Raw genomic sequence first — 16,438 nt, 5'->3', positions numbered from 1 at the left:
AAGATCTCTCCGTGTTTTCTCTATATTTTTTTAATCCATGTACCTCACGGAGAATCCAAACTAGTTTGGAAGCCAGTCAGTGTCCACCATCCAATCATCTTTCAGAGCAAATAAGAATCCCAGCTGTTAAAAATGTGAAATAAAAAGGTCATATCACTGATTTTGATCTTTCCATCAGGAATATGGAGGATATATAACTTGAAAAAAAAATGTCTCTTGAAAAATCATGTCTGAAACAAATTATTGCGTCCTCAAGGAGACCATTTGTTGGTTTGTCAAATCTAGAATGACGAGATGAGCCATTTATTAAGAATAGTTTTCGAATGTTAGGAGGGCTACATACCAGGGCTGTCTCACATTGCGCCATGCTTGCACAAAATCCCATTATGTTTTTCCTCTTTCAGGTTAAAAAGAGAAATGGCTCTGACAGAGGGATCCGGTCGCAAGAGTTTCAGGTATTGCGTATGTGTGTGTGTGTGTGATTGTTGTCGTCGTAAGCTGTAAGCTACTCTAGTGCTGTCAGCAGTCTCAGCATTTGGATAAATTAACATTTTCCACACAATCGCTACCACTGATACCAGTTAGACCAGATCTTTGGAAATTGCCTCAATCAGATATCATCTATTCTTATTTGTAGGTTGTACTTTTACATTTAAATATATCCATCTGTACCTGTACCATGACAAGAGATGGATGTATGGATTTTGGTGGGTACGACAAGTCCTCTATAAGGTACGCCTTTGCACAAATCAGGATTTACAACTGCAAAAAAAACTTTTAAAAAAAGGCTTATTTTACACAATTTATTGTGTCCATCCATGGTAAATAAAAGTGCCAGTAACTGGATTCCCATTGAACGTTAGAGGCTGACACCTGTCAACTTCAAATATGACTCACTCATGAGTTACCAGATTGAGCTGTCAACTTGCATGTGGACCGAGGTGGAGGGTTCACGATGACCAGCGATTTGTGGAATTCCTGAAGTAAACTAAAACTTAATTATACCTCTGTTTGTCTTTTTCTAGCAATCCCACGCCACCCATTCTGCCTAGTTTTAGGACTCATCGCTACACCACTCATTTTGTTACAAAGACAATTTATGCAATTTAGAAAAGATTGGAAAGCAATCTGGAGCAGACTTTGGCAAAAATGATGTTGTAAGCAAAGGAACAGATGTGGTATGACATGCTTGATACCTTCCTGTCACTGTCACCGTCATAACACCAAAAACTGAAGAAGCTCGTTGCGAAGAAACCAGTCTGGGAGACACTGAAATCATGAAGTTGCTTGATCATAGTATAAAAAAAACAACTTGAATACACCTTACGGTGATACTTGGACACGTCATCAGTGATTAACCCGGGGTCACAGGGTGTTTCGGGTCTTTAATAATCATACACCCTCACCCGGGCGACCCAGCCGGGGGTGATCAATCCCCGGCTTGTGCCCAAGTAGCGCACCACGGATCCCCCCTACGGATCCACAGCCACCGCGAGGCCTTTTCTGCGGCCTCGAGGATGTTCTTGGTGGCTCTCCTCAACTGCAGTCCTCTAACTCCAAGGAGTTTGAGCACTCTCTGGAGTGAATGTCCTGCGAATCCTCTGCACCCGATTTCGACTGGCTCGCAGCGAGCTCTCCAGCCATTGCTCCGGCACTCTGTGGTGAGCTCAGAGTATTTGGCCCTCTTGCGCTCATTGGCCTCATCAATCCGGTCCTCCCAGGGGACAGTCAGTTCCAGCAGGACCACTTGCTTGGTGGACTCCGATGTTAACACCATATCTGGGCGGAGTGAAGTGGTTCCCAGCTATGTTAGCTGGGAACTTGAGTTGCCTTCCCAGGTCAACTTGGAGCTGCCAGTCACGAGCGGTAGCGAGGAGTCCTCCTGAGGAGTTGGGCTGGTGTTTTGCCTTCTGCCCCGCTCTTACGAAAGTGATTGACTGCTTCGGGGCGACCTGGGTCTTGCTGTTCTGTATCGCTGTGCAGATGGAATCTGCCAAGGATTTAAGAACTTGGTCGTGGCGCCAGCGATACCGCCCCTCTCCTAACGCCTTTGGGCAGCAGCTCAGAATGTGCTCCATGGTGCCCCTCCTCTGGCACAACTTGCACTCAGGCGTATCTGCCAGGCCCCAGGTGTGCAGGTTGGCCGGGCTTGGGAGGACGTCGTAGACTGATTGAATGAGGAACTTTGTGCGCAGAGGTTCAGCTCTCCAGAGCTCTGCCCAGGTGAGTTTGCGGGGTTCTGCATGCTCCCACCTAGTCCACGCCCCTTGCTTGGACATGCCGACCATCTTGCTGCAGCGTTCTTCCTCCACCTCAGCACGTATCTCCTCTTGGACCAGTTGGCGCTTCTCCTTTCCACGAGCGTGGTCGTAGCGTGGCTTGGGAAAGCTACCAAGGCCTGCCCTCCCCATTGCCACGGTTCTAACCAAGGTTTTATGCCTCAGCCTTGCCTCCGCTCTGCTAACGGCTTCTTGAGCCTGCCACTTCCTCCCGGTCTTGACAAGAATTCCCGCCGAGGTCACCTTGACATCTGCTGAGTCTCTGTACATCATCACCTCTCTGGAGCGGGTGACTTTGAACTCCTCTCTTAGTCCACTGAACGGGAGTGGACTAAGAGAGGTGCAGCTTGGTGGAATGGCCATACAGGGCGATGCTGCTTAAGGACAGAGGGAGCCCCAGCCATCTCCTGAGAAATTGGCTGATGGTCTTCTCTAGTGCCTCTACCGTTGTCATGGGTACCTCGTAGACAAACAGGGGCCAGAGTATTCTAGGCAGGACTCCATGCTGGTACATCCAGGCCTTGAACTTTCCTGGGAGACCGGATTTGTCGATGGCTGTGAGCCAAGAAGACAGGTCACTCTTGGTCTGCTGAACTGCTGCTGCATCCTTCAGGGAGCTGTCAAATATTTTACCCAGGCTCTTGACAGGTTTTTCGGTCACTGTTGGAATCTTGGTCCCTCCCAATGTAAAGCGGAACTGATCGGCCACTTTACCTTTTTTCAGGACCAGAGACCTTGACTTTGCTGGCTTGAAGCTCATCTTCGCCCATGAGATAAGCTGCTCAAACCCCTGAAGGAGCCACCTGCACCCAGGCACAGATGTAGTCATCACTGTTAAGTTGTCCATAAAGGCTCTTATGGGCGGCTGCCGGGTCCCAGATCTTGACTTGGGCCCTCTGCATTCTACCTCCGCCGACTTAAAAATCATGTTCATGGCCAAGGAGAAGAGTGACACCGAGATGGTACAGCCGGTGATTATGCCCTTCTCCAGGCGGTGCCAGGCAGATGTTACTTGGCCTGAGGAGACTCTTGCACTGAAGTCGTTGTAATAGTCCATGATGAGGTTGCAGATCTTCTCAGGAACGTGATGTCTCGTCAATGCTGTTTCGACAAGCTTGTGTGGGAGAGATCCATAGGCATTGGTTAAGTCAAGCCAGAGGGTTGCCAAGTCTCCTTTGCTTTCCCTTGCCTCCCGGATCAGCTGCGTCACCACTCCTGTATGCTCCAAGCACCCAGGCACTCCCGGAACTCCCCCCTTTTGGACAGAGGTGTCTATGTAGGCGTTCTTCAGGAGGAACTCTGTTAGTCGTTGAGACACAATCTTAAAGAAAATCTTGCTTTCAACGCTGAGCAATGAAATTATGCGAAACTGCTCGATGTTGCTAGAGTTCTCTTCCTTCGGGATCCAGATGCCTTCGGCGTGCCTCCACTGGGCGGCAACTTTCCCTCTCCGCCAGACCACCTTTAAGATCTTCCACAGGCGATTGAGAATCCGTGGACACTGCTTATAGACCCTGTAGGGTACGCCACTGGGGCCGGGTACCGAACTAGATCTTGCAGCTTTGACAGCTTCTTTTACCTCTGCCAGGGTGGGCTCAGCACTGTTGAATTCGGACACTGGTTCTGGAGGTGTCACCAGTGCCTTGCAAGGGCCAAGCTCTTGATCTCTTGAAGTGTCACTGAAGGTGGTGTTGAGATGGTGGTTGATCTCTTCTACAGGGCAAGCCAGGTGGCCACTTCGCTTCTGGCCCAGTAGCCTCTTGGTGAAAGCAAAGGGGTTGCCAATAAAGGCGCTTCGCTTCCGAGCCCTTTCTTTGCCCTTCCTTCGGTGCCACTCAGCCCTCCTCAACGTGATGAGCTTCTTCCTTATGATGTTAGTGAGTTCCGATAGAGCAAGTCTCTCCTCTTCTTTGGCTGCCTTGAACTGGTATCTCAAGGATTTCAGCTCTTGTCTCAGCTGACTTATCTTGACTTCCCGCCGGTTGAGCTTTGCTGGGTTGCTTGCTCCTTGCTTTTGTTCCACTCCAAAACGCTCAGCTCCCATACTCATTATAAGGGAGCACATGGTTTGGAGTTTCTGGTCAGCATTGCCCCTCGAGATGGCTTCCAAGGTCTTGTCTACATCCTCATCCAGCTTGGACCACTCCTTGCTGTTGGCGGCAGGCCACTTCACCCGACGATGTTCCGATTTCCTGCTTGGAGGGGGGACTTGTGTTGCTTGGAGGTTCTGAGTACTGTTGGGGGACTCCGGACCCGGCTCCTCCTCCGTCTGAACAGGTACTGCAGTCACCGCAACAGGGACTGTTGCATCAGCTGCCGTTCCTGTGCGTCGCTTCACTTGTTCCCTCCTGAGTCAGGCCATCTTAGTCTGGTGGATCTTCAGACCTCTCAGGTTTTTGCAGACCTTGCTGCATGTGCAGACTGCGCTCGTAATCCGTTGTCCATTTGCTTGGGTCATTGCCAGTAAATCCGTCCGATTGGGATGCTCATCCTCCCCCCCTCTCGGGCATCCCTGAGGGTATTTTTCTGTAGGGTTCTTCATAGCAAGTTTATGGGTGCTCCCTCACGGGAGCTGCAGGTCGGGCGGCTAACCCTTCCTACCCCGGTTGCCGTCTCTCCGGGCTGTCCGCTGTCTCTCCAGCCGTCACCACTCTATTCATGGACGTCATCCAGACTTTCCTGGAGGTCACTGGCTGTGCCAGATGTGATAGAACTTGAATACACCTTACGGTGATACTTGGACACGTCATCAGTGATTAACATTAGCTTGCAATTCTAATGTTTGCATTTTTGCTTCAATAATCTGGATTTAGTGTTCGTTTGTGTAAGTCTCATAAACTTTTGTTCACCACAGAAATTATTTTCTGCAATGATCTCAAACGCCAATGTAAAAATCACACTGGCTTTTGGTGGAGGGAACTCATGATGATGCCAGTTACAACATGTCAAATGAGTGGCAGTGTACAGCAGAATTGCCTTTACTATATTTTTTTGGATATTTTTATAGACCTTAATCTTCATTGTCTGTTTCTGAAATTAACCCTTGTGTACATATGGGTTGTTGTTTTTTCCTCAATGCCATCAGTCCTATGTACAAAAGGAGTCCAGACATCACTAAATCCTGGGGTACAAAGTCAGAGCAGCTGCTGAGGATAGACGACCATGACTTTACAATGCGACCAGGATTTGGAGGTACGGAAGTTCCTATTCCTGATGTAGCATTACGTTTCACTTGTCATGCAGACAGCCAGCAGACTGTGATCTGCATCCAAAGATGATTAGATTTTAATTCTATGTCCAGACAAATCATTACCCACATGGAGTGTTACATTCGATTTACAACATACATACACAACCCTATCTATAAACTCACTGAGATGGGGGAAGTGGGAGTGTCCAACACTGGTATGAAGAGATGACATAACAGATTAGGATTATGACTGAGCCATACTGCTGAGGGGGCAGTGATTAATTACCAAGCGGACACAGTCTGTAGCTTTAGGTTTCAATAACTCCCATCTTAATCTGATGACGCATTAGAAGGACTCAAAGCCTGAATCTGTGTGCTTTTTGATTTCTCACGCTTCTGTTTTCCTACAAATTCCAAAATCTAACATGAAATCTCAGTGTTATTCCTGGAAAGTTTTTATTTAGTTACTAGTTGATTTGGATCAGTCATTGCTATTAATTACATCAGGAAATATAAGAGGAATTGGATGTATTTTGTGACTGTGGGCTTCTTTATGGTTGTGTCTTTGATACATGTTTGGTGCATTGTAGAAAATATATTTACATTTTACTTGTGTCTTTGGTGAGGTGCACAATCCTCATCCATCCAAGTGTATGGTTGGTGGAAAGGGAAGGAAACGTCTTCCCGCTTTCATAATTCCATTAATTCCTCTGTTCCTGTTTGAACCCACTTCCTGAGTGAAGTGGGATCAACCAGTCAGTCAGTTTGTGATGTAAGCTCTCTTGAGATATGGTGTGTGTTCGTGTATGTGTTTGTGGTGCGGGGAGGGGATGAGGGGGTTCTCTCCGACTAATTCCAGCTTTTTGGTAAAGTTTGAAAACCTCTTTAACCTTAGAACACTAACGTTAAAATTAGTAACACCATCACCAACATTAGGTATATGGCATCTTATACATTATTCCTGATAAAATACATTTTTCATCAAAATATATTAAAATACAACACTGCATGCCAAATTGAAGTACTTTTCTTTGATTTCCCAATATGCAATGTCACATAAAATGAAAAATGTACCATGGGGGACCCTATAAAAATGACATGACAAGAATCGTGTGATATATATATATATATATATATATATATATATATATATATATATATCATAATATATTATAAAACATACACAACACATACATACAGACACACACACACCACACAGGTACATACATGTACAGTATATATTACAACATTTTGCACTAGCATGTGTTGGCTTTGGGGATTTAGTTGAAGCAGAAGTTATTGTTTGAAACAAAAGGATTGGTGTAAGTGGGAGTCACAACCTCAAAATAAGCAGAAAATCCAAACAGTTATGAATGGGGCACTTAAGCTGCATCGACACTAACGGATAATCCTGTCAACTGTTTCTTGCTCAAAAATGCATCATTTTTAACCACTGCAGGACCTGCAGTACCAGTTGGAGTGGATGTTCAGGTCGAAAGTCTGGATGCTATATCAGAGGTTGACATGGTACGTTTGGACCAAATTATGAGACATTTCATTACAGGTAAGAAAAGAAGAGCAACAACTAACAAGCACTGATTTTCTTGTTGAAGGACTTTACTATGACCTTGTATCTGAGGCACTACTGGAAAGATGAACGTCTGTCCTTCAGAAGCACCAATAACCAAAGTATGACCTTTGATGGTCGCCTGGTGAAGAAGATCTGGGTCCCTGACATGTTTTTTGTCCACTCTAAGAAGTCTTTCACACATGACACCACCACTGACAATGTTATGCTGCGCGTCTACCCAGATGGCAAAGTCCTCTACAGCCTCAGGTAACTCACACTGTTGCTTGCCCCACTCAATTCATAATTAGCACAAATGATGGTTCTTTTCAAAGAATAAATTTGTTTCTCATAAAAACTTGCATTTTAACAAGTTCCTGACATTCACTTGCGTTTTCACATTTAGGACTTGTTCTTAGATAAAAATGAAAACCCGAGGGCACACTTAAGTACACTGACATCCATGTGCAAAATGCAGTAACTGGTATCTTTTTTTTTTTCAGATTACATAGTTGTGTTATTATATTACAAGATTTGTAAGATAAGATGTCATTATTGTCACTGCATTCATAATACAATGAAATTGCAGGGTGTCCACTAAAGTTGCATTGAAACATATTATTACATGCATGTCTACTGCATCACAAAACACAATCAATCCCACAATCCTGGGCCAATCATACAACTCAATAAGATAAGAGAAAAGAAGATAAACCTTTAATCGTCCCACAATGGGGAAATTTACTTTGTTACAGCAGCAAGAACAAGGAGAATTTCACATAAATAGTATGTGAAGATAAATATAAGGGGTGTGCAAATGTACAAAAATAAGTAATATATAAAAGTAATACACAAAAGCAAAAGAGGAAGAAGTATGTACTGTAGTGGAGTATGTACAGTCTTAAATATATGAGTATGTACAGTGATATTGCACTATGAAAAGATTCTGTTGGGTTGTGGTCTGCTGGTTCTACCGCTGCTGGTTGTAAAGTCTGACAGCTGCAGGAAGGAGGACCTGCAATATCACTCCTTCACACTTTGGGGATTTATCTTTTTTATTGTTTGCAAGGTCTTATAATTACTTCTGTTACAGGTAATACTACTGCGGCAGGAACATAAATTGTTTACTCAGCTATTGTTCATAGCTGTCACTCAATCAATAGGGGCAGCCAGTGTATAAGAGGGAAGCTGGAACGTGCACTGCTAGTCTAAGAAAGAAGCAAGAGCTAAGGGTTTTTGAAAGGGCTTGAAGAGTCTTACTCTTCTGTCAGACATGCTAATCTCCTTAGTACAAGCTGAGGGTGAAAGCCTCTATTCATTCTATTATTCAGTCCTCCCAGGATTCTTGTGAGGTTTTTGTTGTTGTTGTTGGGGCCAAAAATGCTTGATTATAGTGATGGCTTTTCTCAAAAATTGCACAGCAGATTTGCAGGATATTTTTAGTGGGGTTTATTGTTTTTGTTTTTGTTTTGTCTGACAAAATTTGCGATCTCTTGTGAAAGTTTGTGATTTATGTTTATCTGAAAATGCCCCTTAATATTTGTATGCAATTATGTAACTTACGCTGTTTAGAGAGATATGTTTACGGATGTTGCCGTGACGAACCAGAGGTTGAGGTGTCCAATTCTAATACATCCGTAAAGTGTGCTCATTTTATTACATTATATTTGCTTACTGCCTTTGAGACAATTTTTTTACTTATTCTTTCTGGTCCATGTAAACTGTATTTTTGTTTCTTAACTTGTTTGATACAGTTTTCATGAACTGGCAGGAAAATGAGTTTTTTGGATTCGCTTTTTTCCCCACACACAGAGAATAGATCATTCAAAATATGCCAAATAATATGTAAATAGGAATATTCCCACAGCTGCGGCACATATAAACACATTTTCAGAACATTACCTTAATCAGAATATGGACCTTAATCATCATGTAAATGTAAGGCAAGGCAAGGCAATTTTATTTGTATAGCCCGTTTTCACAAACAGTTTGTCTCAAAGGGCTTCACATGGCATCATAACAACATCCTCTGCCCTTCGACCCTCACATCGACTGAGGAAAAACTCCATAGAAAACCCTTTTAACAGGGAAAAATCTGAGAAACCTCAGGGTGAGCAACAAAGGAGGGATCCCTCACCCAGGACGGACAGACGTGCAGTAGATGTTGTTACAGACAAGAAAACAGTTTACAATGCAGAATGTGAGAAACACGGAAATGTTAATAACAGCTGAAGAAGGAAGCTTCTGGTAGGGGAGGCAGGGAGAGCAAGCCAGCTTGATGGGGGACTGGATGGCAGACTGGTTCATGGAAGGGGAGCGCAGGCCGGTGTAACAGTAGGGAATAAGAGGGGGGGGCCAATGCAGGCGGCGGTTGGGGCTCTGGTGGATCTGTGGAAACACAGAGAGACTGCGAGACACCAAGGCCAAACTACAAAGTGCAACAAGTAGTGGTAGTGACAGTTCCAAAAATGTGCAGGGAGGAGAGAGGGGGAGAGGAGAGGAGAGGAGAGGAGAGGAGAGGAGAGGAGAGGAGAGGAGGGAAGGGCTCCATGTAACCTGATGTGTCCCCCAGCAGTCTAAGCCTGTAGCAGCATAGCTATCAATGGTTCAGAGCTACCTGAACCAGTCCTAACTGAAGGCTCTGTCATAGAGGAAGGTCTTAAGCCTGGACTTAAACGTAGTTAAAATGTCTGCCTCTCTAACCCATGGAGAGAGCTGGTTCCACAGTAGAGGAGCCCGGTAACTAAAGGCTCTAATCTCCCAGTCTGTTTTTATTGATACTGGGAATCACTAAAAGACCTGCATTCTATGTAGCCATTGTTTTCCCATGAATGCGTGCGAAAGATTATGACATGTCACATAGCATCACGGATATGATGTCACTTCTAGAAAAAGGCAGCTCCTGCATTAAAAAAAAGATGCAACATTTTACAACTTTTTTACAGTGAAAAAATGTACTGATACAAAAAAGTGCAGGAATTTGGAAAATAAGCAACTCCCTGCATATTCTACAAAATATGGCTAATTCTGCATTAATTTATGATCCCGCAGAATTAGGATTTTCTGGAGGGACTGAATATTCATGTTCCAACCCTAAACTATGGTAGAAGCTGTGAGGTGTGCCTTAAAAGGAAAGTGCTACTTGAAATAAAGTTATGGTTAATAGTGACATTGGGACCCAAATATATGCCTTTTATTTTTCTAGTATAGAGTTGGCAGGACAGAAATCTCATCTTTTATGGCTAGATTTTGCAGAGCAAACAGTGTGTAGTTAGTGTTGCTTCTCATTTTTTTTAATCATTATGTTTTCATGTTTTATTTTTTTAAATGTGATATCTGTGGTATATGTTTGCTTGGCCTTGAAGGTTTTTTTTTAAACTACTGTTTTTGAACATTTTCTGTTGTTTGCCATCAGAAACCACTAGCTCCATGGTAGATAGATATATGTGGCTGGCTCTATCTGCACGCTGGAATCACTAAAAAAAAATGTGAATGTCTGTCGCCTTGAAGGGCAAAATACACTTTTTGAGTCACAATCATTTTGAAGTCAGAAATCGGAGATCACTGAAAATTAAAAGCCAGAGATGAAAGAAGAGATCAATGTTAGAATTCTGAGACAGGGATCACCCAAGCTACGAGTGAAGTTTCTGCTTGAGCCACTGAAGAGCTGTGAAATCGGTCATGGGAACGCGGGTATATGGAACCCAAGTCGCGAGTCCATGTATGAAGATAATCCACAATATTAGCAAAAGCCCTGAGAACATGAATGACGAGATCATGGAAGACCTTGTCCAGTTGAATAAAGACAGCGATTTGTTTCTCAGATTAAAAGAAATAATTGAGGTCGACACACAGACAGAGAGCGCCATCTATGAAAACCTGTCATACACCCTCAATGATTTTGAGGCTATGATGGATCGAGCCCAACAGGAGGTTGAGGCACAGAACTACATACATGGACTACAAGCAAAGCTTCGGGAGCTAGAAAAGAATGATTTGATCAGACAGACGAATGCAATTCATGAAGAGGTCAAAAGGTTCAAAGGGATATGGGAATATTTTAAATGTGCATCAGTAGGGGCAGTGTGTGGGTTTGTGATTGCAGGGTTGATGTTAGAAGCCATCTATTGATGTCTTGTGAAAGACTGTAAAGTTTGCTCATCATCAGTGCTGGGGGTGGGGGGTGGGGTGTGAGACTTGACTGGTAGCTTCAGGGTCTCTGACCTGAGACTCTTCCACCCAGTATGTTCACGCCTGTGCCACTCAGTTCACTGGAGTACACCAGTGGTATATGCTTTTAAGAACCACAAACACACTTCAGCTAGTTTCTCTGTCCTGCGCAGTTTCTGCTATGGGCTCCTACACACCCCAAGTTGCGTTGTGTTTACAAGGGATGAGCAAGTACAACATTAACTGTAGGAGCGGTTGTGACTGGCAGTCTGAGTGCTAATCAGAGAACATTGTGAGACACAGAAATCTTCTCTTTTTTTTTTAGGACTTTCCCTCCTTACTTCCAACAGTGTTCACATCTGGTTACCACTTGAACGCCTAGCCTTTCCTGTACACAACTTCATGACACAAGTTCACGTATTACATTTGAAGGTTTGAAGGACTTGATGCTTTAAAACCCATAGCTGTCCCCTACTTTCTCTCTGGATAACCCTATACGGACAGCGTAAGCCTAAAAGAGCCCCAAGCAGTATGCATCAAACCAAGTGAGATCTTTTATTTTTATAAGATCAAAAATGTAAGAATTTTTACAATGAAAACAATAAAACAGTAAAATTCAAAAGAGAATTTTTAAAAAAAAATACATTGTGTAAACTTCCTAAAGGACCTGTCCATAGGAGTTCTAGAATTTTAATGGTTTCTGTGGCTGCAGGGTTCAAAATTAATTAGATTTTTAAAAATTTAGGGACAATCCACCAACTGGCAGGTGAAGGTTGAACCAAAATAATGTAGTCAGTATCAAATCACATCCAAACTAAACAGCTGGAGCACACGATTCAGACTGATCAGACAAAGGAACACCATTGTGTTCTATTCATAGAGCCCCTGATCCACTCCTATACAAGAAAAAACATCTGCATCATGACTCGGCCGTTAAAATAATCTACCTCTCAGGAATTATAGCTACTTTTTCCATTAATGACGGCCTGGTATCTTTAGCCAAACGTTTGTTTAGATCATATTCACTTACGGAAAAAAAAACATCTTTGTGTTTTACTATTAAATATTTTTACTGTTAATGTAAATTATTCACTGATGTAACAATTCTATAAAGCTAGCCAGGGACAAGGTGATGGGGGTTTGGAAAATATTCCCAACTAAACCAGGAGGACTCAACTTGGGAACCCCTGAATAAAAGGGATAGTTCAGTTATTTTGATGTTGGGTTTTATGAGGCACTGATTTCAAGTCAGTTTCTCACCTGCCACAGATGATGGTCAGCTTGTCCTCTGTTTGGAGAATCAGTGCAATACACTGGAAGGAAGTACAGGAAGGTGCTGCTGTAATATATACATCTATGGGTACCACCATAAACACGTCTTTTAGCTAATAAGTCCACCCACTCAAGAATATTTGTCCCTTTACTTGCCTGTCAAACTTTTGAAAATGTTTGGTGCTCTGCATTCCTGTTCGATAGCCATTTCATTTGGGAACTACATTTCTCAACCGCACAATGTCTGTATTCCTATACAGAGCCCAGATGTATCAGCCATGCACTGCATTACGCTGACTGTAGTATCTACATTATCTTTGGCAGGTGACACACTGACTGGGCAGATGTTTCTCATAAAACCCCACATCAAAATAATTGGAGTCTCTTTTAACGGTCTGGTTGAGGTCTGCTCGCAGTTTTGTTTGCCGCTGACCCTTTTTTAATAATTCAATCAGACATTAGCAATGTTAACTTCCTGAACTTCCTGGTTGGAGGAAAAAATGTCATCCCCATGGCCCCATACTGAAGCAGCCATCTGTTACAGCTGCAGCTCATTGCAGTGATTCACTATCATTTCTTGAGGATCAAGGCGGTATTAAAGACCACCACTGGCTTGTTCAGGTGCTTACATACATTGTCTCTTACATCTATTGAACTTCAAAGCTTCACCTTTAATATATCGCAGTGTTTGCATCAGTTCTGCTTATGATGCAGAACATACATGGAACACTTAATCAAAGGCCGAGGTTATGATATTAGTGAGTAATCTGGAATGGAACTCGATATTTTCTGTGCCACCAAGACCTGGTGTCACCTAATTCACATTAGCAGAGCCTGGCAAATGCTAATAGCAAGCTTGTCCACACTGGCTTCCTGACTAGCTGGGGAAAAAAATGACATCATCATATTCAAATCTGCATTCATTAACATCCACATTTTTTAACAGCAAATATCACATCGTTTGCACTTTTGTGAACTGTTTTACAGTAAGCTAGTGAATGTGTCACCTACTAAATTCATGAGAGAGGAGAGGTTGATGACATATAAGCATCACATGGCCTGGGTTAATCTGTGCAGGGTTGATGCTGGTTGGAGATTTTCTAGATTTAGGCAGATTGGCGAATAAAGATGACAGTTTGATGAACTCGTCTGCAGACCATGTAGCCTTCTCTTGTCCTGTGAGCTGGATTATGTATTTTCATTTATGATCCCTGTGCTGGAAACCAAATCTCTGCTGAGACCTCTGACCCACACAATATTTGTGGATGGATGGATGGATGGATGGATGGATGGATGGATGGATGGATGGATGGATGGATGGATGGATGGAGATGCTCTGCTGAATGTTAGATGAGCATACAGACCATGAATGGTTGGAGCTTTTGAATTACAGTATGTCACCAGGAAAGAGGTACATAAATTCAGTTCACTTAATGAATGAGCACCTCTTCTTATGCTCAAAGTGTGGACAAAAAAATCTCATCTTTCTGATGTCCAGCTTCAAAGTGCAAAGTTAGCAATTCAGTAATTTGTGGCAGCTTACACTGATAAAGTTGATATTATTGAGTTAGTTACTACTGTAAGCTCTTGTTACCTTACCTTACTGTTTTCATTGTTAGGCAGTGAATTCTCGACTCTAATTCTTCATCCCTAACCCTAACCCTGCACAGAATTTTACAGATAATAAACACAATTGTCTGCTCAGGTGTTGTAACTGCAACAAACAAAAGCACACATTTATACTTTACTGAGGGCAGTTTCCTATGGCAGAAAACGCTGACATCTCACTAGATGAATTTCCTCTATAATGACAAGAAAACGAAAATGCAAGACAATAAATAACACAGCAAATTCTACAATAGCACAACAAATTCCATGATAGGTTAATATTGACCCTTTCCTTTTTTTATTTGTTTATTCTTGCTCCAACTGCAGGATGCTTACCGTTACAGGCTACTTTGAATTTATGAGCTTCAAAATAATGTTGGTGTGGGTGTGCAACCACAAGGAGGGTATGAGTGAATGGAAGGATTCATCAGTGACAACAGTTGTATCATACACTTAAATGGAGTCCAATTCCAGACAGGTTCTCCTTTTTATTTCCTTACCACTGAAATGATTGAACCCTTCACTTGTCAACATCCTGCCAGTACGGTTTTGCCTGCGACAAATGCTCTATAGATTCTGATCCCAACTGTTGAATCCTCCAATGAATCCTCCCCCACAGTCATGATTATTACAATGGCGGAGCCAAAGACATTTTTAATCTGATTTGCTTAGAGACTGCAGGCCTCTCCCACTGACCACACAGCCGTACCACAAGTTTGAAGGCATAGCGCTTCTGATCACCGATAAACATGAGCTCCTCCCATACTTAAAAAAAATAAAAGTTTGTGAGCCTCTTAAGTGCTTTGGTCAGTAAATGTGTTTTTATTTATAAATAATATTTTGGGGCTAAATCATCAGCACAGCCACTATTAGCAGTGCTGCGAGTTACCCGTAGAATTACATACGTTTGTAAGCTTTAGCTATAGCGTCTCTTGTTTTATAGCACTGTGCGGGGCAGGTGAGGTTTTTTTTCTGGTTCTTGTGTGCTGTCAATGTGCACCATAGCATCAAACCCCAAAGGGGTGAAAATAAGTGGGTTCATGACATGTTTCCATCACAGTCAGTTTCAGTGACTGACTGTAAGTACCTAATGGGTCAAATATTGTCTGATGTTTGCATAGACCAACACATTTAATCAAAACAGTTAGTTTTCATTAAAACATTCAGTCGTGTTGTTTCAGTTGTGCCATATGCTTTGGATCGTCTTCATGACCCTTGAAGACTAGATGATGTTTTGCATCCAAAAATGGGATCCTGATGAAATTAATTCAAATGTCCGTTGACCTCTTTTGAATGTTATCAGCTCAAGGTGAAGTTCTTCTAACACTGTTACTTGTCATTATCATGCCAAGCAACAGTGTGATAATAATCTGCGCTTATTATTCAAAGCAATACACAGGAGAAGGTAAACACAAGAACTGGTCTACTTAATGGTGAAATGTGTTTGGGATGTGTCACCTCTTGAAAATTAAAAGAAATTGCAACCAAGAAGTAGAGGGCAAATGCAAATATATTTGCTCAAACTGTGTTCTGTTTTTTTCTGTGAATTAAACAGCCAATGATTCATAAAACTGATGGTTTTTTTTAATCATATCTTTATAAAATATTTCATAAACACAGAGCAGTTGCACAGGTGAACTGGCCCAAGGCCATTACACCCACACACACATTGTGTACTCCATCCTGAGTTTCTGGTAAACGGAATTAAAAACTTTTTCTTGCACCATGTTACAGGTTTCAGGTAGTTGAATAAAGCAAGTTTGCTTTTGAAACGCAATTTGTCAGTTGACTGATATCAAAGGGAACCAACACCTATTCCCTTATCAGTAATCTTGTTAGCTCCACAGCATAGCATCCATTGTGTGCTCTGCAGCAACATTGTTTATACTTGTAAACATTTTTTGAAACATCTCTTAATTATCAGTATATTACAACAGCTAATTATTTTCTTTTTGTAATGCAGGGTAACAGTTACATCAATGTGCAGCATGGACCTCAGCCGCTTTCCTCTCGATACACAGACCTGCTCTTTGGAGATAGAGAGCTGTAAGTGACAGTGAGATGTGATGTGATCAGTGTCACAGCTACTTAAGGGTGTCTTATAGTGGCTCGGAACGATTTAACCTCACTTGTTCTTATAAAGCAGAGCTTTCGTCACCATCTTCTGGCAGTGACGGTTTTTACCACTGTTAATACGTGTTAAAGTCATCAGCTCTACTCCAGCATTCGTGTCTACCATAAAACGGTGAAGAAATTGATGAATAAAAACAATGATGAATTGTTTTGAGGCTTGCACCCATTCAAAGTGAGCTGCTTTACAATCTGAACAGGATCCATTAGGTCTGATAACAT

At 42.6% G+C, this 16,438-nt stretch overlaps 1 protein-coding gene across 1 annotated transcript in view; it reads left to right on the top strand.

Annotated features, from left to right (window-relative positions):
• The window catches only part of LOC147242672 (gamma-aminobutyric acid receptor subunit rho-1-like), a 33,948-nt gene that overhangs the window by 11,701 nt on the left and 5,809 nt on the right, over positions 1 to 16,438 (top strand). The window contains exons 2-6 of the mRNA XM_086189246.1: positions 405 to 455; positions 5,365 to 5,471; positions 6,929 to 6,996; positions 7,083 to 7,306; positions 16,050 to 16,132. Of these exons, the coding sequence (XP_086045372.1) occupies positions 405 to 455; positions 5,365 to 5,471; positions 6,929 to 6,996; positions 7,083 to 7,306; positions 16,050 to 16,132 (533 nt within the window). The remainder of the gene's footprint in view (positions 1 to 404; positions 456 to 5,364; positions 5,472 to 6,928; positions 6,997 to 7,082; positions 7,307 to 16,049; positions 16,133 to 16,438) is intronic.

Source organism: Aulostomus chinensis, chromosome 20 (assembly GCF_037954235.1).
Source record: "Aulostomus chinensis isolate RoL2024-O1b breed Wild chromosome 20, RoL_Achi_v1.0, whole genome shotgun sequence".
NCBI classification, from domain to species: Eukaryota; Metazoa; Chordata; class Actinopteri; order Syngnathiformes; family Aulostomidae; genus Aulostomus; species Aulostomus chinensis.
Note: the sequence above shows the minus strand (reverse complement) of the source record. Positions and strands in the feature narration are given on the sequence as shown.